Raw genomic sequence first — 20082 nt, forward strand, 5'->3', positions numbered from 1 at the left:
TTTTGTTTAAAAAATAACTTATTTTCAGTTCACAAAAGCCAATGAACAATTAAACATTGCTGCACGATATAACAGTCAGCAAGTGAAGTCTCACCTTAAATAGCCCTTCCCTGCATTTCACTTGAATCAGCAGATCCCACACAAGGTATTTTCCTTTTTGAAGTTTAACGTGAAGAACTTCCCTTCTTACAAAGTTGTAAAGACACCAAGGTGCCAACATCAGGATCCTTTTATGAAACACCCTCCCTCTTTCCAGCTAATTCCATTCTTTGGGACATTTTCTCAGGCACCAGCAATGGTTATTTGGTGCCCAGATATCAGGACAGAAGAAGCCAACACTCAGTGGCATAGCCTCCCTAGGAATCATATGTACTGAGGAGTCAACTCAATCCAGGAAAGGACCCTAACACCCCTACCATCATCTCAGACCACCAAAGTCTATGATATCTAGAATGCCCCAAGCCCCACCAAAAGCTGATCCCCAAGTCTGATCCTTGGGTGCTTGGAGGTTGGGTATTGGTAACTGTGCTACAGCACAGCATGAGAACGTCAGCATAAGTGAGCGTGGACTTGGCCTCAGGACCTTGGACTTGGCCTCAGGACCTTCCAGACATCAAGTGGAACTTCTCCAAACCTCAACATCAAGACTCACATTCCCTGGATAACATTGTCGCAGTTCAGTGGTAGCTTGACAGGGGAACAATGTACAAGTTTGGGACATGACTATGATGTCTAGGGCTTTGAGGTGCAACCGGGCACACCTCAAATCCCTGAATGGTGGTGGGACTGTGGACAAAGGTCAAAGCAAAGGCACACAACATGTGTACTTGGTTCAAATTATAGCGCAGGTTAATTCTGACCCCTCTCAAAGTGGGCTATGGGGAAATGGGCTGTATCAGCACATTAGATGGGCAGGGTGTACTTCACTTCACTTACCAACCCAGGCAGCAACAACAGCTGGAATCAAAGGGATTCCACGCAGAACAGAATCAAATCCCTGCCACTGGAGTGGGGTTGTGTGCTGAGCAGACGGGCACAGTGGTTCAGTGACAGGGCCAGGCTGTGCTGAGGTGGGAGATTCCAGCAGCAGGGTGGGGGGGGGTTGGGGGCTGGGATGGTAACTGGGCCTCGCCTGATGTCGGGCAGAGGAACGACGGCTGCCCCCCAGGTTTGTTCTCTCACCAGATCTGACAAGTAGCCGTCAGGGGCAGAGTCAGCCCAGGGCTCACATCATCTACCTGGCCGTGTGCTTCCACTTCCCGTTTGTCCACAAGGTGGCTTTGGCCTTGTTCCGATCTTCCTCCAACACTCAGTGCAGGCGCCCAAGTCCGGATACAACAGCTTTAATATTCCCGAGGCCGTGCCAGGAGTGCAGACCAAGCCCATGCATCACAACCACCACGCCAGCCCACTGGGAATGGTGGCAATGAGGTTCCAGGGAAGCCCGGCCGACCCTGCCAGAGGGCACACGGCACTCTGAGGGCCCTACACGACACAGACGTGGGAGCACAGAACCCAGACACTGAGGGCACCGCTTCACCCTCCCCCAGACATCAGCAGCCACAGCGCCGACTCCATCCCGTGCAGCTGCTGCTCTTCCACCAGGTGAAGCAGTGTTGACAGCCCCACGCTGGCATCGAACTCTTCATCAGCTGGCTCATGAGGACAGTTAACGCTCCATTAACCAAGACGGGCAAGGCAAGGACATAGTTAGTTACCTGTTGCAGGGGGATTGGCAGGAATTATCCAGGGCTGGGCTAAAATAAGGTATGACCCTTCACTACCCGACACCTGGGACGGTTAGCCGAGTCTTGTTGCCCAGGATCAGGGGACGGGTGTATTGGACCTTGTTACTGGGACCAGGGGATGGGCTGAAATCAGTTATTGGGAGCAGAGAAAGGTAGAGTTCAGTTCTCCGTTATCCAGGGCAGCGGGAAGGACAGTGGTGGAGCCTGTGACCCAGGACTGTGTTTAGCTGCCCAGTCAGTGACACCCAACCACCCCCCACTCCCAGTTCCCTGGGCTGCTGGTGACTGAAGCGTGCCGTGCCCACCTTCCTGACCCACGTGGTGCCACGAGGCACCTCACCTGGAGCCATCGCGCCTGCATAACACGGACTGACACACAGACGCGAGGACAGAAGACCACCCGCAAAAGGCCGGCTCACTTCCGGCTCCGAAGGCGCTTGGCACTGCCCTCGGGAGGAGTCTTCTTGCGCTTGCTGGGTCCACTGGGCCCACTGGGCAGCTGCCCGCCTCCTGTGCCAGTCTCGATGACCTGCTCCAGCAGCTCCTGCAGGTCCTTGATCTTCTGCTCGCTCTGCTGGTGCTTGAGGGCGTGCTCCCCCAGCTTGCGGTCCAGCTCTGCTAGACGGGCGTTCTGCTCACCGATGATCTGGTTCTGCTCCAGGATCTTCTGATCCTGGTCCTGCAGCTGCTTCAGCTGCTCCTGGTACTTGACGCGGATCTCGGACACCTCTCGCCGGGTGGTGGTCACATTCAGTCCTTGCGCCTTCAGCTGCTGCTGCAGCTTGCACAGCTCCTGCCGGGCCGGGTTCTGCTTGGAGAAGAGCTGCACTGCCGTCAGGGCCGTGGATGGTCCAGGAACTGGGCACAGGACAGAGGCAATAAACATGTTAAAGCCGGGATGGCCCCACTGCCTCACCGCCCAGAGAGCTCCCCTCCCCTCAGTCACCCAACAGGCAGCCGGGCCAGGGATCCACGGCACTGAGGCCCAACCAGCGCCCCCCCTCCCTCCGTGCATCACTCACCCATCGCCACCTCTCCACCGACACCCCAGCCAACCCCACCATTGCCAGCTGGAGTTGGCACTAAAATGGACGCGTTTCCTCCAGCTGCTCCCGTTTCATTTCCCCCCTCCACAACCCCCCCCCCTGCTCCCCGTAACATCCCAGAGATTACTTAACCACCTCTTTCAAAAGACAAATGGACAGACATATTGATGAGAAGCGTTTAGATTGGATCGGGGTAAATGGGAGCAGAGGCAGGGTGGGACAAAGGGCCCGTTTCCTTGCTGTTGGGGGCTCATCATGGGCGTTAATGTGAACGAGTGGGATGGGGCTCCTCCAAGAGCCAGTTGGAGGACGATGGCTGTAACGAGAGTGGCCACTTTGTATGGGAAGCCATCTCCTGTCTCCAGCATCCTTTGGTGCTCTGGTGTGGCTGGGGGAGCGGGGCGGGTAAGGAGGGTGTCAGCAGCCGCAGCCGGACCCTGTGACTCTCGGCAACAGTCCCAACCTGCCCACCCCTCCTGCATCAATCACCACCAAAACGGGACCCATCGCCGCCTCTACCCACGGACTCCCCAGACAACACCCTCGGCCTTTGTCCGTCCCACATACGGCCTACACACACCCTCTCCAACAGGATCCTGATGTGGAGCGGATGTTTCACCAGTGGGAGAGTCTAGGACCAGAGGCCACAGCCTTAGAATAAAAGGACGTTCCTTTAGAAGGAAATGAGGAGGAATTTCTTCAGTCAGAGGGTGGTGAATCTGTGGAATTCTTTGCCATGGACAGGTGTGGGGCCCAAGTCAACGGATATTTTTAAGATAGAGATTGATAAGATTCTTGTGTAGGAAGGAACAGCAGATGCTGGTTTAAATCGAAGGTAGGCACAAAATGCTGGAGTAACTCAGCGGGACAGGCAGCATCTCTGGAGAGACGGAATGGGTGACATTTCGGGTCGAGACCTTTCTTCAGACTGACCCTTGATTAGTACAGGTGTCAGGGGCTATGGGGAGAAGGCAGAAAAATGGGGTTGAGAGAGATCAGCTATGATTGAATAGCAGAGTAGACTTGTTGGGCCAAATGGCCTAATTCTGCACCCGTAACTTCTGAACTACGTCCCACTGCTGGGGGGGGGGGGAGGGAGGGGTGGGGGCAGAGGGACGCTGTCAGTGAACTAGTGACATCCACCCACTTGCACGTGCATACGCTATACATGTGTTTATATAATTTACACACAGGCAGTGCTCGCTCCCAGGGGGATGCGCTGTTTGCCACGGGCAGCCTGGGACATACCTGGCGGCACTCCCAGGAGGCGACCTGACATGTCCGAATTGCTCAGTTTCTTCTTCAGTATGGGGACGATCTTTTCATCAAAGTATTCCATGGCCATGGATGAGATGTCCCGTAGCTCCTGCAATACCTCGTGGGCTCGCTGAGGGGAACGCGTAGAATTTACGTATCTCAGAACCCGGTAAATCTCATCGATCACCTGCACACAGATTGCAACACAAGGCATGGGTAAAACAGTAAGGGGAAGCCACAAAGCAACTACCCAGCACTGATCGCAATCCACACAGAGACTGCCACACATTCTCATGCTCGGACATGGAGAGAGATCCCTCAACACTCTCACACCATTCACCCCTCCTCACCGGGGAAGAACACCACGAGCTAAATGCAGAGTACAGATCTTTCTGCATTCTTCCTACGAGACGGAGTACAGGACAGAGATTGAGAACTTCATAACCTGGGGCCAAGACAAAACCCTCTCCATTAATGTCAGCAAGACAAAGGTGGTTGTGATTAACCTCAGGAAGCAAAGCGGTGCACACATCCTGGTGTACACTGATGGTGCCAAAGTAACGATGATCAACATTTCTGGTTCTTAGGAATAAATCATCAGAAACTTGTTGTGGACCAGCCACAAAGCTATGGTGAAAACACACCCCACGCCTATACCTTCTTAGAAGGCTTAGGAAGTTCAAGGAGGGGGGGTGAAGGGTGTTTATAGAAGTGATCCAATATTTGAGAATTCAACACGCATACCATTGGGTTATAAGCTGCCCACGCAAAATATGAGGAGCTATTCCTCCAATTTGTCAGTGTGGGAATGGGAAGGGGAGTAAATGTGGTTAGCAAACGAGAGGTCCAGTTGGCCTTGGAAGACCAAGTATATGTGGTCACGCTTAGTCTCAACAGGAGGCAACATCAGGAACACAGGGTGCAGTAAATGATGTTAAAAAATATGCATATAAACCTCTCACTTTATTTTTAATAGTAAAATAATTTTACTATTAAATAATTAGTAATAAAACTTAGTTTTCGTGTACTAAACGTTGTACCCTTTATCCTTTCTGTGCACTGTGGGTGGCTTGACCATAACCATGTGGTCTTTACTTTGACTGGATAGCACACAAACAAATGCTTTTCGTTGTACCTCAGTATAGTGATAATAATAAACTAAACAGCAACACTGAAGGGTAATTCTTCGAACATGATATCACATTACAAGGCCACATGCGTAATTTAATTGGCGGCATGGATACATAGACAATAGGTGCAGGAGTAGGCCATTCATCCCTTCTAGCCAGCACCGCCATTCACTGTGATCATGGCTGATCATCCACAATCAGTACTCCGTTCCTGCTTTCTCCCCATATCCCTTGATTCCGCTCGCCCTATCTAACTCTTTTGAATGCATCCAGTGAATTGGCCTCCACTGCCTTCTGAGGCAGAGAATTCCACAGATTCACAACTCTGTGTGAAAAAGTATTTCCTCATCTCAGCTCTAAATGGGCTACCCCTTATTCTTAAACTGTGGCCCTTGGTTCTAGATTCCCCCAACATCGAGAACATGTTTCCCGCATCTAGCATGTCCAATCCCTTAATAATTTTATGTTTCTATAAGATCCCCTTGTAAATTCCAGTGTATACAAGCCCAGTCGCTCCATTATTTTATCATATGGCAGTCCCGCAATCCCGGGAAGGTATTTGCCCAAAGTTGACTGGAAAGGGACCCTAGCAGGGCTGACGGTGGAACAGCAATGGCAAGTATTTCTGGAAATCATCCAGAAGATGCAGGATCATTTCATTCCAAAGAGGAAGAAAGATTCTAAGGGGAATAAGAGGCGACCGTGGCTGACAAGGGAAGTCAAGGACAATATAAAAATAAAAGAGAAGACGCATAACATAGCAAAGATGAGCGGGAGACCAGAGGATTGGAAAACTTTTAAAGATTAACAAAAGGTAACTAAAAAGGCAACACGGGGAGAAAATATGAAGTACAAAGGTAAGCTAGCCAAGAATATAAAGGAGGATAGTAAAAGCTTCTTTAGGATGTGAAGAGGAACACATTAATTAAGACAAATGTGGGTCCCTTGAAGACAGAAACAGGTGAATGTATTATGGGGGGAAAAGGAAATGGCAGATGAGTTGAACAGGTACTTTGGTTCTGTCTTCACTAAGTAATACACAAACAATCTGCCAGATGTACTAGGGGACAGAGGACCTAGGGTGACGGAGGAACTGAAGGAAATTCACATTAGTCAGGAAATTGTGTTGGGTAGACATGGGATTGAAGGTTGATAAATCCCCAGGGCCTGATGGTCTGCAAACCAGAGTACTCAAGGAGGTGGCTTTAGAAATCGTGGACGTGTTGGTGATCTTTTTCTAATGTTCTATAGATTCTGGATCAGTTCCTGTGGAGGGTAGCTAATGTTATTCCACTTTTTAAGAAAGGAGGGAGAGAGAAAGCAGGGAATTATAGACCAGTTAGTCCAACATTGGTGGTGGGGAAGCTGCTGGTTGATTATAAAAGGTGTAATAGCGCTGCATTTGGATAGCAGTAACAGGATCGATTAAAGTCAGCATGGATTTACGAAGGGGAAATCATGCTTGACTAATCTTCTGGCATTTTTTGAGGATGTAACAAGTAAAATGGACAAGGGAGAGCCAGTGGATGTCGTGTACCTGGACTTTCAGAAAGCCTTTGATAAGGTTCCACATAGGGGATTAGTGGGCAAAATTAGAGCACATGGTATTGGAGGTAGGGTATTGACATGGATAAAGAACTGGTTGGCAGACAGGAAACAAAGAGTAGGAATTAACGGGACTTTTCAGAATGGCAGGCAATGACTAGTGGAGTGCCGCAAGGCTCGGTGCTGGGACCACAGCTATTCACAATATACATCCATGATTTAGATGAAGGAATAAAAAGTAACATTAGCAAATTTGCAGATGACACAAAGCTGGGTGGCAGTGTGAACTGTGAAGAGGATGCTATAATTTGAATAAATGTGAGGTTATCAACTTTGGTGGCAAGAACAGGAGGGCAGATTATTATCTGAATGGTGTCATATTAGGAAAAGGGAAGTACAACGAGACCTGGATGTCCTTGTACATCAGTCACTGAAAGTAAGCATGCAGATACAGCAGGCAGCAAGGAAAGCTAATGGCATGTTGGCCTTCATAACGAGAGGAGTTGAGTATAGGAGCAAAGAGGTCCTTCTGCAGTTGTACAGGGCCCTGGTGAGACCACACCTGGAGTATTGTGTACAGTTTTGGTCCCCTAATTTGAGGAAGGACATTCTTGCTATTGAGGGAGTGCAGCGTAGTTTCACGAGCTCAATTCCCAGGATGGTGGGACTGTCATATGATGAAAGAATTGCGAGACTAGGCTTATATTCACTAGAATTTAGGATGAGAGGGGAATTTATAGAAACACATAAAATTATTAAGGGATTAGACACCCTAGATGCAAGACACCTTGATGTCGAGAACCAGGGGTCACAGTTTAAGAATAAGGCCATTTAGAACTGAGATGAGGAAATAATTTTTCACCCAGTTGTGAATTTGTGGAATTCTCTGCCACAGAAGGTAATGGAGGCCAATTCACTGGATGCATTCAAAAGAGAGTTAGATAGAGCTCTTGGAGCTAACAGAAGCAAGGGATATTGGGTGAAGGCATGAATGGAGTACTGATTGTGGATGATCAGCCATGATCACATTGAATGGCGGTGCTGACTCGATAGGCCGAATGGCCTACTCCTGCACCTATTGTCTATGCATCTACGTCCAAATTTGAAGAGCATAAAACAGGATTAAGCACAGAAAGCCATTCAGCCCATTGAGTCTATGCCAGCTGGGTAGAGATTCCATCAGTGTTTCTCCAGAGTCAGGTAGATGCAAAATGCTGGAGTAACTCAGCGGGACAGGCAGCATCTCTGGTGAGAAGGAATGGGTGACGTTTCAGTGTGAAGAAGGGTCTCGACCCGAAACTTCACCAATTCCGTCTCTCCAGAGATGCTGCCTGTCCCATATTTTGTGTCTTCCTTCGATTCCGACATCTGCAGCTCTTTTCTACACATTTTCTACAGAGCCAGGTGCATGTTATTGCATCTGATAATTCCAACAGTTTCTCCCACCCCGATGGGTAGCAGACCAGCACAGAGCGACCGTCCGCAAACACACCTTGCCCGGGATGAAGCAGCAGAGATTGGTGTCGACGTACTTCATGAAGGTCATGTTCAGGAGGGAGAGCCTGGTCTCCACGGCCGCCAAGATGTCCGCGTGGCGTGCCAGAGAGTGGTTCCTGCGCTCCGACTCGCGCCTGGAAGGAGAAAGAATTAGCCCTCGCCGCGCTCATTGACTGGTGCTCTCTTTCACCCTGCCCACCAAAGCTTACAGATCAAACCAGTGCTATGCCAGACCAGCCATAACCACAGGAGACTACAGCTGTTGAAACCTTAAGCAAAAATACACAGGGCTGGAGGAACTCAGCGGGTCAGGCAGCATCCGTGGAGGGAATGGACAGCCAACGTTTCCTTCTTCAGACGTAACCTTGTCACATCCGAGCCTGCGCCAAGGAATCCAACCAGACCTCACGCCCCGGGCACTGTCCAGCCACCCCCCCCTCCAGGACACAGGATGGACGGAGAATCACCAAAGTGGGGATGGCACGATTCCCTCCAAAGTAAACAAGCTCCGAACTTTGATTTCCCCCAGACAATACTGATATTTAATCCAATCGTTAAATTGCTGGAGAAATTGCCTACATTCACTGAGTCACGAGGATGATCATTAACCTTCCGTGGCTGCCCGTGTCTGATCCTTCGAAACCTTTCCTATCCATGTACCTGTCCATATATTTTACAAATCTAACGAGCTCCTAACTTCTGGGAAGATGAGGTCACACAACAGAAATGAAATGGCCCTGAGCTGTGTCTCACTTGCAAGGTCCTCTGAGACATAGAGGTCACATGACAAATGTCCCTTGAGGCGTGTTTGGATTGCATGGACCTCTATCAAATCTAGTGGCCGCCTGTGCTTTCTGCCAAAACAAACTGTGACCACAGCCCATATCTGAGGGCGCTGGATCTCAGGCTTCTGCTTACTCACCGGGGCAGCTGGGCTTTGACCTGCTTCTGACACAGGCTGTGATACCTCTCAACCTTCAGGAACCCCTGGTTCAGCAGGCGTTGGCAGATTGCATCCATCCGCTTGCACACCTGGGGCAAGAACAGAGTCAACGACAGATCCTCACACACCATCAGCCGTATTACCAACACAGTGCTAATTAGTTAGAAACCTTTATTATAGCATTCATGGCTAATTGCCTTCAATACTGTGGTGGGCAGCCACTATCTTGAATGACTGCAGTTCACCCGGTGAAGATGCTCCCATTGCCATTGGGAAGGCAGTTGCACGAATGACTGGCCATTGATTACCAAAACATTGTGGTACACGACTTGGCGGGGATCTCACAGGTGGTGGGGCTCCCCTGCACCTGTTGCCCTTGACCTCCATGGTGGTAGAGTTCATGGGTCTGGGCGGTTGTCACAGTGACATGGGACATTTTGTTAGTAGTACATGTTTCAGATAGCATACTCCGGTGGTGCAGGGACTGAATGATTAGATTGGTGCCAGTTAGACATTGCCCTGGATGTCCCCGAGTGTCTTTGTAAACTGGCCCCGACATGCAAAAGGAGCTGAAATAACCTGGTCCCTTTGAGGCTGGACGGATGTATTTAATGAAGTCCACCAGGGATTGATTCCTGGGCCTCAACTGTTTACTATTTATTTTAATAACCTGGAGTAGGGAACAAAATAAGGTTTCCAAGTTTGCCGATGATACAAATATAGGCAGAAAGACAAGTGTTGTGATAAGGACATCATCATTCTGTATTGGGATATAGACAGAGTTACTGAGCAAATGGTGTGTAAGGTGGAGAAGTGTGAGTCATTGGTAAAAGGAAACAAAAGGCAGATTTTCTAGTTTATTAAATGAAAAAACTGTCAATATGAGATGCAGGGGAATTCTCATGTATAAATGACTAAAATTAGTAGGCTGGCCCAACAAGTAGTTAAGGTGGCAATGGTATATTGGCCTTCATTGTTAAGGTATTGGAGTTTAAAAATAGGGTGGGGGCTTTGTTATAGTCGCACGGGGTTGTGGGGAGGCCACACCTGGAATAGCATGCACCGTCTTGGTCCTCTTACATAAAAATAGACAGTAGCAGATTGAGGGGTGACCTTACTCAAACATACAATCTGACAAGAGTAGACGTCAGGATGTTTTCAATAGTGGGAGAACCTCAAACAAATAACCACAACTTTTGCTGTAGTTGTCATTTAAAACTGGGCCTCATAGCTATTTCATAAGTATTTAAAGTGGAGGTAGATGAATATTTGATACAAGTGTGTTGCTGGCATTCACTAGAAAAATGAGAGGTAATCTTATTCAATTTTACAAGATCCCAAGGGGGCTTGACATTGTTGATGTTGAGATGCTTCAACCAGTGGGAGTTTTCAAGTAAGGGGATATAATTATAAAGGGGCTGGTTCTTTAAAACTGAGAGACCTAGAAACATTTCTCAGAGTGTCGTGAATTTCTGCTCCAGATATGGTGGAGGCTAGATTATTGGATTATATTTAAGATGGGGGACAGATAAATATTTATGATCAGGAATTGACGGTTATGGGAGGACCGTGATTGGTGTTTGAGCGTCATAAATTGAGACGAAGAACACCCAGTCCCTTGAACCAGGACAATGGTGTACCTGGCCCAATCTTTGGTTAATGATCTCCCCCTTCTAGGGTTAATGGGAACGGTATTGATTGCCAAGAATAAGTAGATCAACTCTCCCATTGGAGGTGCCCTGGTATTTCTGTGGTATGCATCGTAATAAAATGAGATGTCACCTTCTGTTTAGTGAGATCAGATCGTGGAGAGGTGCTTTTATGGAAATTGCAGGGACTTCAATTGTGAAGACGTTGTGGTCATTCACTTTGAAAGAGTAGATTGGGTGGCGATCGGGCAGGATTTTAAACCAGCAAGTGGGAAGAAACGACTTATGTCAGACATTACAGAATGAGGTGACACAGGGAGATGGTGCTGACAAAAGATATTTCTCATATGTTCCATTGTCACAATGGGTGTTTAAAATAGGAACGAGAGAAAGACCTGAAAGGAAAGAAATTGCAGGGCTGCAGGAGAGGATCAGCGAGTGGGACCTGCTGGATTGTACATTGAGTTACTTCAGACTCAACAAACCAAATGAACTCTTTATTCTTCTTTCTTCCCAAAAACCCTTTCTGGCTTAAGTCCTCCCTCCACCACCTCCAGTTTAAATTCCATTTGGAATATTTTGGAGGACCAAGAAACAAGAAACCACACTTTCATTTTTAACAACACTCCCTACGTTGTGACACAGATAAACGGCCATTGCCATAGATAAATACCACAGTATTGTAAATCACATTGAGCAGCCTGGATAGAAATCTATCCACTGGCCCAAAAGACCCGCAATATCCTCCCCACTCTCCCACTTCACTTTAGAACAGAGGATGGACAAGCTCAAGTTACATTTATTGTCACATGCACCAACTGGTACAGTGAGATTAGAGTTGCCAGACAAATAAAAAGAACACAATACACGATAGAGTTTAACATGAACAACTCCCACCGCGGAATCAACGTTTCCCACCGTGAGGGAAGGCAATAAAGTTCACTCATCTTCCTCTCATCATGTTGATCAGTTTTGGGAACCTTAACCCCACCCTGACACCGACACCGGCCTCACCCACCCAGGACCCCTCCTCCTGCTCTGGGCCCCGCCATCCACCCCATCCCCGGCCTCTCCCCGCTCCCGCCCCGGCCACTCGCTCGCTCACTCGCTCACCATCCGCAGGCCGCTGATCTCGTCGTAGGCCATCAGCCCGAGGATGGAGTCGATGGCGACGATGGGGAGAGTGAGCAGCGGGTTGTCCTGGTGCAGCTGCTCGGTGCCGCCGGAGCCCGTCTCGCCGCCGCCGCCACCACTGGGCCCCGCTCCAGCTCCACCGCCGCCATCTCGCTCGGCCGCCATCTCCCAGCGCCACCCGCCGGAACTGACGCCCAGCCCCGGCCGCGGCGTCATGACGTCACCGCGCCGCCCGCAGGAACTGACGCACGGCAACGACCAACATGACCTATTTACACCAGTCCCACCTGCCCCTCTAAACCAAAGGTCTTAAAGCTCTGCTCTAAGGTCTTTGCTCTAAACATCCCATATCTTCAAGATTCAAGAGAATTTATTGTCATGTGTCCCAGATAGAACAATTAAATTCTTGCTTTGCTTCAGCACAACAACATAGTAGGCATAAATAATACAGAACAGATCAGTTCTGTACTATTATATAAATATATATACCCATATACCATTATATAAATATATACACACATGAATAAATAAACAGATAAAGTGCAAATAAACAGATAATGGGCTATTAATGTTCAGAGTTTTGTATGAGTTGAGTTTAATAGCCTGATGGCTGTGGGGAAGTAGTTATTCCTGAACCTGGACGTTGCAGTCTTCAGGCTCCTGTACCTTCTAACTGAAGGTAGCGGGGAGATGAGTGTGTGGCCAGGATGGTGTGGGTCCTTGATGATGCTGCCAGCCTTTTTGAGGCAGCGACTGCGATAGATCCCCTCGATGGTAGGGAGGTCAGATGGAGGTCTTCTCAATATTTACAGTACCTGTCTCAACTACCTAATATATATATATATATTTATATGTGAGAATTTGTATATATATGCATATGGATATATACACACACACATACTCACAAGTACACACACACACATATATATATATATATATATATATATATATATTACATATATTATGTACAATACAATACAATACGGGTTTATTCGTCACATTGCACATAAAGTGCAAGTGAAATGAATATATATATATATGTGTGTGTGTACTTGTGAGTATGTGTATATATACACACTGAACTTTTTTTCACTCGTTTATCATTGTTTATAGTATTTACACATTCTGTTGTGCTGCGGCAGGTAAGAATTTCATTCTTCTAACTGTGACAAATGACAATAAAACACCCTTGCTTCCTCTAACGGCTTGTTCCGTATAGCCACAGTTTCCTATTAAATCTTTTCTCTCTCAGTTTAAACCTACGTCCCCTTGTTCTTGATTTCTCCCACTCTGGGTAAAAGACTGCATTTATCCCATCTATTTCCCTGACAATGATCAGGTTATTTGTTGCTTTATGTGCAATGTATTTTGCATTATGATGGTCTGGTTTACCTAAAATAACTGATCATTTAATGCATAAAGTGCTGGAATAACTCCGCGGGCCAGGCAGCATCTCATGGAGAACATGGACAGGTGACGTCTTGGATTGGGACTACTTCAGTCTTTTTTTTTGTGCAATGGCACATGTAGTTCCTTGAATCTCCATAAGTGAGAATGTATTTGTTGTGGGTACACAAAAATGCTGGAGAAACTCAGCGGGTGCAGCAGCATCTATGGAGCGAAGGAAATAGGCGACGTTTCGAGCCGAACCCCTTCTTCAGACTGATGGGGGGTGGCGGGGAGAATGTATTTGTTGTGTTTGCGTTTAATATGTAAAGGGTGCTGCAGCTATGAGAAAGAATTTCCCATGCTCCAGTCCCAGTGCAGCTGACAAAACCCTCTACTGCCTGTCCCGCTGAGTTACTCCGGCTTTTTGTGTCTATCTTCGGTTTAAACCAGCGTGTGCAGTTCCTTCCTGCACAAACAAACTTGACTCATGTTCATGGCAGGGAGGTGATGAGGAAGATGCCACTGGGCGGCAGCAGCGGCAGCGGCAGCAGCAGCAGCATCGTCTCACACCCGCCGCCGGGGGGCAGCACTCGCTGGCTATGAGTGAGTGAGTGAGCGAGCGGGGCCTGTGGCCGGTGGTGGATGGACGTCGCCCTGACCATGAGCCCAGAGCGAGTGATGCCGGAGGCGGAGGACGAGGAGCAGGGCCTCGGGTCCGGAGTCGCAGCCGGCCCAGGACTAGGCCCCGGCCCGGCGCAGTGGAGCAGCGAGGATGAGGAGGACGAGCCGGGCCCAGGGCCGGAGCCGGAGCCGGGGGAGGAGGAGGAGGAGGCGGTGCCCGCCGCAGCCGGGTATCAGTACCTGCCGCTGAGCCAGGAGGCGGCGGCCGGGCCCGAGAACGACATCGGGGAGCGGCTGCAGGTGGGGCCCGGGGCCGGAGAGAAGGAGGGAGGGAGGGGGGCGCCGTCTGGTCACATCCCGGCTGTAGCAGCAGCAGCGAGCACCGGTGGTGCAGCAACACAGACCCCAGTTCAATCCTCACCACAGGTGCTGTCTGTACGGAGTTTGCATGCTCTCCCCGTGGGGTTGCTCACACACTCCAAAGACGTGCAGGTGTGTAGGTTAATAATTGGCTTCAGTAAATAGGTCCCTAACGTGCAGGGAAAGGTGTGAAAATGCTACCCCCACCTAACAAACACCTCCCCTTAATCCTTATCCATCTATCTCACTTGTCAGGTGTGTGTAGGGAGGAACTGCAGATGCTGGTTTAACCGAAGATAGACACAAAATGCTGGAGTAACTCAACGGGACAGGCAGCATCTCTGGAGAAAAGGAATATGTGAATTTTGGGTCCAACTCCTTTATCAGTGTGAGGAAATGGTCTCGACCCAAAGCGTCACCTATACCCTTTCTCCAGAGATGCTGCCTAACCCGCTGAATGACTCCAGTTTTTTGTGCTTCTTCTTGGGGTTAGAGTCATAGAGTGATACAGGTGGGGACAGGTCCTTCGGCCCAACTTGCCCACATTGACCAACATTTCCCACCTGCCCATGTTTGGCCCATATGCCTCCAAATCTGTTTTATCCATGTACCTGTGTTCAAAAAGGAACTGCAGATGCTGGAATATCGAAGGTACACAAAATTGCTGGGGAAACTCAGCGGGTGCAGCAGCATCTATGGAGCGAAGGAAATAGGCGACGTTTCGGGCCGAAACCCTTCTTCAGACTGATGGGGGGTGGGGGGGGGGGGAGAAGGAAGGAAAAGGGGAGGAGGAGGAGGAGCCCGAGGGCGGGCGGAGGGGAGGGTGGGAGGAGACAGCTAGAGGGTTAAGGAAGGGGAGGAGACAGCAAGGGCTAGCAAAATTGGGAGAATTCAATGTTACCAGAGTGAGCAACAGCGGAAATTGGAGGAACAGCACCTCATATTCCGTCTGGGGACCTTGCGTCCGGATGGCATTAACATTGAATTCTCCCAATTTTGCTAGCCCTTGCTGTCTCCTCCCCTTCCTTAACCCTCTAGCTGTCTCCTCCCACCCTCCCATCCGCCCGCCCTCTGGCTCCTCCTTATATATTTAAGAGGCTATATTTAAGAGGGAGTTCGATGTGGCCCTTGTGGCTAAAGGGATCAGGGGGTATGGAGAGAAGGCAGGGATGGGATACTGAGTTGGATGATCAGCCATGATCATATCGAATGGTGGTGCAGGCTCGAAGGGCTGAATGGCCTACTCCTGCACCTATTTTCTATGTTTCTATGTAAACCTCTCCCTATAACTCACACCCTCTAGTCCTGGCAACATTCTCTTTAATCTTCTCTGTACTCTTTCCAGCTTGACAACATCTTTCCTAAAACATGGTGCCCAGAACTGAACACAATACTTACTCTATATAACGTCTTATATAATTGCAACATGACCTCCCAACTTCTATACCTAATGACTGATGACGGCCAATGTGCCAAAAGCCTTTTTGACTACCCTATCTACCTGCGACTCCACCTTCAAGGAACCATGCACCTGCATTCCTAGATCCCTCTGCTCTACAACACACTCCAGAGGCCGGCCATTCACTGTGTAGGTACTGCCCATGTTAGACTTCCCAAAATGCAACACTTCATATTTCTCTGTATTAAATTCCATCAATGATTCCTCAGCTCACCTGGCCAATCGATCAAGATCCTGCTGCGATTTTTCTCAACCATCTTCACTATCTGCAAAACTACCCACTTTTGTATCATCTAATTTACTAATCTTGCCATGTATGTTCTCATCCAAATCATTGATATAGATGACAAATAGTAATGGGCCCAGCACTGAACCCTGAAGCACACCACTAGTCACAGGCCTCCAGTCTGAGAAGCAACCTTCCACCATCACCCTTCCATGAAGCCAATTTTCTATCCATTCAGCTATCTCTTCTTGGATCCCATGCAATCTCTTCCAGAGCAGCTTGTCGAATGCTTTGCTGAAGTCCATATATATATATATGTATATCATATACAACTCTGCCGTCATCGACTTTTTTGGTCACGTCTTCAAAAAACTTAGATGGTTTAAATCAGCATCTGTAGTTCCTCCCTATCACTTGCCAGGCTTTGCCCCAGTCGTTCCTCTCTTTTTCAGGGGATCAGTCTGAAGAAGGTTCCCTACCCGAAGCATCTGCACATTTTTTTTCTGTAAGTGCTGCTTAATCCGCTGCATCCCTCTAGTGCTTTGCTCCTGATAATCTGCCTGAACCACAGCGTCCCAAGCAAGGTGGCTGCGCCAACGCCTGTTTACGGTGCCCTGGGTTCTTAGGAAGTCTCCGTGCCATGCAAAGCTGAAGACGGAGTGGGGAGGGGTGAACTGGATTGTTCTTGCATGGTCACAGTGTGGCTCAATGGTTCTCACTTCCCTTGAAAAATGAAGGCGGGTGAGTGATCTAATGGCAGTTCTCAAAATTAGGAAAGTTCCGATGGAGAGAACGGAGAAAGAATGTTGAACAGTTGGGGAAGGACATAACTGTGCATTCTTTATCCAGAGGGTGGTAACAATGTGGAACCTGCTGCACAGGGAGTGGCGGTCCAGTGAATAGTGTGGATGTATTTAAGGGAATGCTCCATTGAGGGGTGAAGGGAGCAGAAGAGTGCAGCTTGAGTGAGGAGTGGTTGAGAAATGAACAAACCACTCCTTACTGAACAAAGCATCCTAGGTAACATGGGCTTGGAATTAGGGGGTATTGATAGCCATTGTCCGTGGTGTTTGCAGGAATTGCGTCTTTACTTGCCCGAGGCACCAGTCGACAGCGAGGAGGAGAATGCTGAGGAACATGGCAGCCAGCACTCTATCCCCATGGACCCAGGTAAGCGAAAGGGAGGGAATGTGGCGTGGAAGGACATGGGCAGGTAATTGAGAGGGGGGGGGAGGGGGAATTCTTCCACAGAATTACTGAGGTGTTTGGGGTAGGAGCTTTTGGGCGGTAGGTGCTGGAGATTGTTAGGGAGAAGGGATCAGGTCACTAAGAAGGGAGAGGATGGTACAAATGTACAAGAGGAGATTAAGGAGAAGGAATGAATAATTTCAGCAGGCACAATGAGTAGAGGTGGATGCAAAACAACAGGGGGGAAATATAAACTGCCGGAGAACTCAGCGGGTCTGACAGCATCTGTGGAAGGGAACAGACAAGGTTTCGGGTTGGGGCCTTTCATCAGACTTTACTCAAGATTCCAGCATCTGCAGTCTTCCCGTGTTTAAAGAAGAGGCATAATAAAAGTGGTTAAATAGTATGTACCTTGGGTCTTTATAGACAAACAATGAGTACAGGAGCAAGGAAGTAAAGGTCAGCCTTATAGACACTGGTTTAGTCACAACTCGAGTAATTACCTCTTTTCTGTATGCCATGTTTTTGGAAAGATGAGAAGGTTTGCTGGAGATGAGAAATAGAGAAATTATTTCAGGGATGCGGAACCTAACTTGGACCAACTGGAGAAGCAGGGGGTGCCCTTGAGAACAAAGGGGGGGTCATAGGAAGATACAACAGTTATTTAATGTTATGAAGTTTATAAGGAGAGAACGCTCCTGTTGGTGGAGGGTGCAAGAACCAGTTGGACGTAGAATTGATAAATTGGCAAACAAACTAAAAGTAATGGGGGTAAAATTAGTTTTATGCAGTAGGTGGTTACAGTTGGACTGCACCGCTAGAGTTAGTGGGGGCGTTTAGAGGGCAGTTGGTCTAATGTGTGAAAGAAAATAACTTGTGGAGCAACAGCGAAGGAAAGTGGGATCAGATGGATTGTTCTTACATAGCCCAGCATGGGCTCAGGGCTGAATGGCCTTCTTTCAAGCTATGAGGAATAGGCCAAACAGCCTCTCAAGCCAGCTCAACCAACCCTCCATTTCTTTTGAGAATAAATCTACATCTACCCTAAATATTCACCACCAGGACTTTGGTCACATAGCTCCCTGTGGCAAGGAGTTCAAAGGACTCTCAATCTTCAGAGAAGAAATTCTTACTAATTTCATTCTAAAAGGGCAAATTCTGGTTCTGGGCTCTCCCACGTGGAAGCATCCTCTCAATATTGAGTTCCTGGAGGATCTTCCATGCTGTAACAAAATAGCCTTTCATTCTTAAACTCCAAAGAGAATAGTCCCAAGCCACTTGTAGGACAAGTGCATATGCAGAATTATTCTGATGAACCCTGTGTCCACTGAAATAATATATTTCCTTAAATAAGGGACAAAATCTTATTGCAGTGCGGTAGATGTGGTTTCACTTGTGTCTTGTAGTTGTAGCAATACGCTGAACTGGGGCAATATAAGTATATCCTTTGCCTGGAGAGACAAAAAATAGCAGTGTACATTAAGTGAGTCCTGCACAATCTTGGCAAAGCTTCCCTTATTTTTGTAACTCCCTTGCAATAAAAGAATACATTCCATTGGCCTCCCTTTTGCTCACAGCTCCTTCATGTTTACTTCCTTCATTTCATGAACTATTAGTCCCAGATATGGATACATTGAATGTATAGGAAAGAACTGCAGATGCTGGTTTAAATCGAAGGTAGACACAAAAAGCTGGAGTAACTCAGCGGGACAGGCAGCATCTCTGGAGCGAAGGAATGGGTGACGTTTTCGGGTCGAGACCCTTCTTCAGACTGAAGAACTCGCCAGAGCTGCTGCCTGTCCCGCTGAGTTACTCCAGCATTTTGTGTCTACCTTGGATATGTTAAATCCTCTAGTTCCCCTTTCTATCCTTAAGATTTTGTTGAAATGCTCAAAAAATTGCGTTTCACTCTTTTCAGTGCAGCCTGTTTAATATTCCTCTGCAAAAGTGTTGTGAAATTGGCCAAAATCCAGTTTCAAGTGGTGCTTGGAAGTTGGAATTCTCTACCCTGGAGGCTCAGCCATTAATTGTACTCAAAACAGATTGATAGTTTTTCAGATATTAAAATTAAGGGATATGGAGATAAGGCAAGAAAATTATGTTCAGGCTGAGGATCAGCCATGATCTTTGTTGAATGGAGCAGGTTAGAGTCATACAGTCATCCAGTGTGGAAGCAGGCCCTTCGGCCCAACTTCTAGTCGGTTTCTGGAACAAGTTGCCAGAGAAGACTATAGGAGCAGATATAATGACCGGTTTTGGACAGAGATATGGATAGGTAAGGTTTAGAGGGATATGGACCAAATGCAGGCAAATGAGATGTGTTTAAGAAGGAACTGCAGATGCTGGAAAATCGAAGGTACACAAAAAAGCTGGAGAAACTCAGCGGGTGCAGCAGCATCTATGGAGCAAAGGAAAGAGGCAACGTTTCGGGCCGAAACCCTTCTTCAGAAGAAGTTTCTGAAGAAGGGTTTCGGCCTGAAACGTTGCCTCTTTCCTTCGCTCCATAGATGCTGCTGCACCCGCAGGCAAATGGGACTTGTTCAGAATGTCCGGCTTGGTCAAAATGAACAAGGTAGGCTGAAGGGCCCGTTTCCATGACTTCAGAGCGCTGTGCTCCTCATTGCAAGCTGCCAGTTCCATGATAGTCGAAGGTTGCACATTTAATGTTTGAGCTTCAATGTTTCACAGTGTTCAGAGGGTGGTGATGAGATTGCATAAATGTAGATGTCATTAGGTGATGGGGACATCAATATAAAGGGTGTGCTGAGGTGATTGGTCTTGTTTATCAGTGGACAAGTGGTTACCTGCAAAATCTAACAACATTAAATCATGTCCACTCCGTCAAATCGTTGTTCTAAGTTTCCTCCTCCCGTGTTGTTAATGATGGTTC

At 48.1% G+C, this 20082-nt stretch overlaps 2 protein-coding genes across 3 annotated transcripts in view; one reads left to right on the forward strand and one right to left on the reverse strand.

Moving 5' to 3' along the window:
* fbxo28 (F-box protein 28) overlaps nucleotides 1-20082 on the reverse strand; it is a 26939-nt gene continuing 6857 nt past the window's right edge. Inside the window, exons 1-5 of one of the 2 annotated variants that reach the window (XM_033020623.1) lie at nucleotides 11929-12158; nucleotides 9146-9255; nucleotides 8219-8357; nucleotides 4043-4238; nucleotides 1-2606 (exon numbers count right to left, since the gene is read on the reverse strand). In XM_033020623.1, coding sequence (XP_032876514.1) covers nucleotides 2164-2606; nucleotides 4043-4238; nucleotides 8219-8357; nucleotides 9146-9255; nucleotides 11929-12114 — 1074 coding nt within the window. In that variant the 5' untranslated portion in view covers nucleotides 12115-12158 and the 3' untranslated portion in view covers nucleotides 1-2163. Of the gene's footprint in view, nucleotides 2607-4042; nucleotides 4239-8218; nucleotides 8358-9145; nucleotides 9256-11928; nucleotides 12159-20082 lie in introns of those variants that run through there. The other variant, XM_033020624.1, reaches the window with a different exon arrangement.
* The window catches only part of mea1 (male-enhanced antigen 1), a 9261-nt gene continuing 3101 nt past the window's right edge, over nucleotides 13923-20082 (forward strand). Inside the window, exons 1-2 of the mRNA XM_033020625.1 lie at nucleotides 13923-14259; nucleotides 17081-17174. Of these exons, the coding sequence (XP_032876516.1) occupies nucleotides 13981-14259; nucleotides 17081-17174 (373 nt within the window). The 5' untranslated portion in view covers nucleotides 13923-13980. The remainder of the gene's footprint in view (nucleotides 14260-17080; nucleotides 17175-20082) is intronic.

The sequence above is a fragment of the Amblyraja radiata genome, chromosome 5, assembly GCF_010909765.2.
Source record: "Amblyraja radiata isolate CabotCenter1 chromosome 5, sAmbRad1.1.pri, whole genome shotgun sequence".
Taxonomy (NCBI): domain Eukaryota; kingdom Metazoa; phylum Chordata; class Chondrichthyes; order Rajiformes; family Rajidae; genus Amblyraja; species Amblyraja radiata.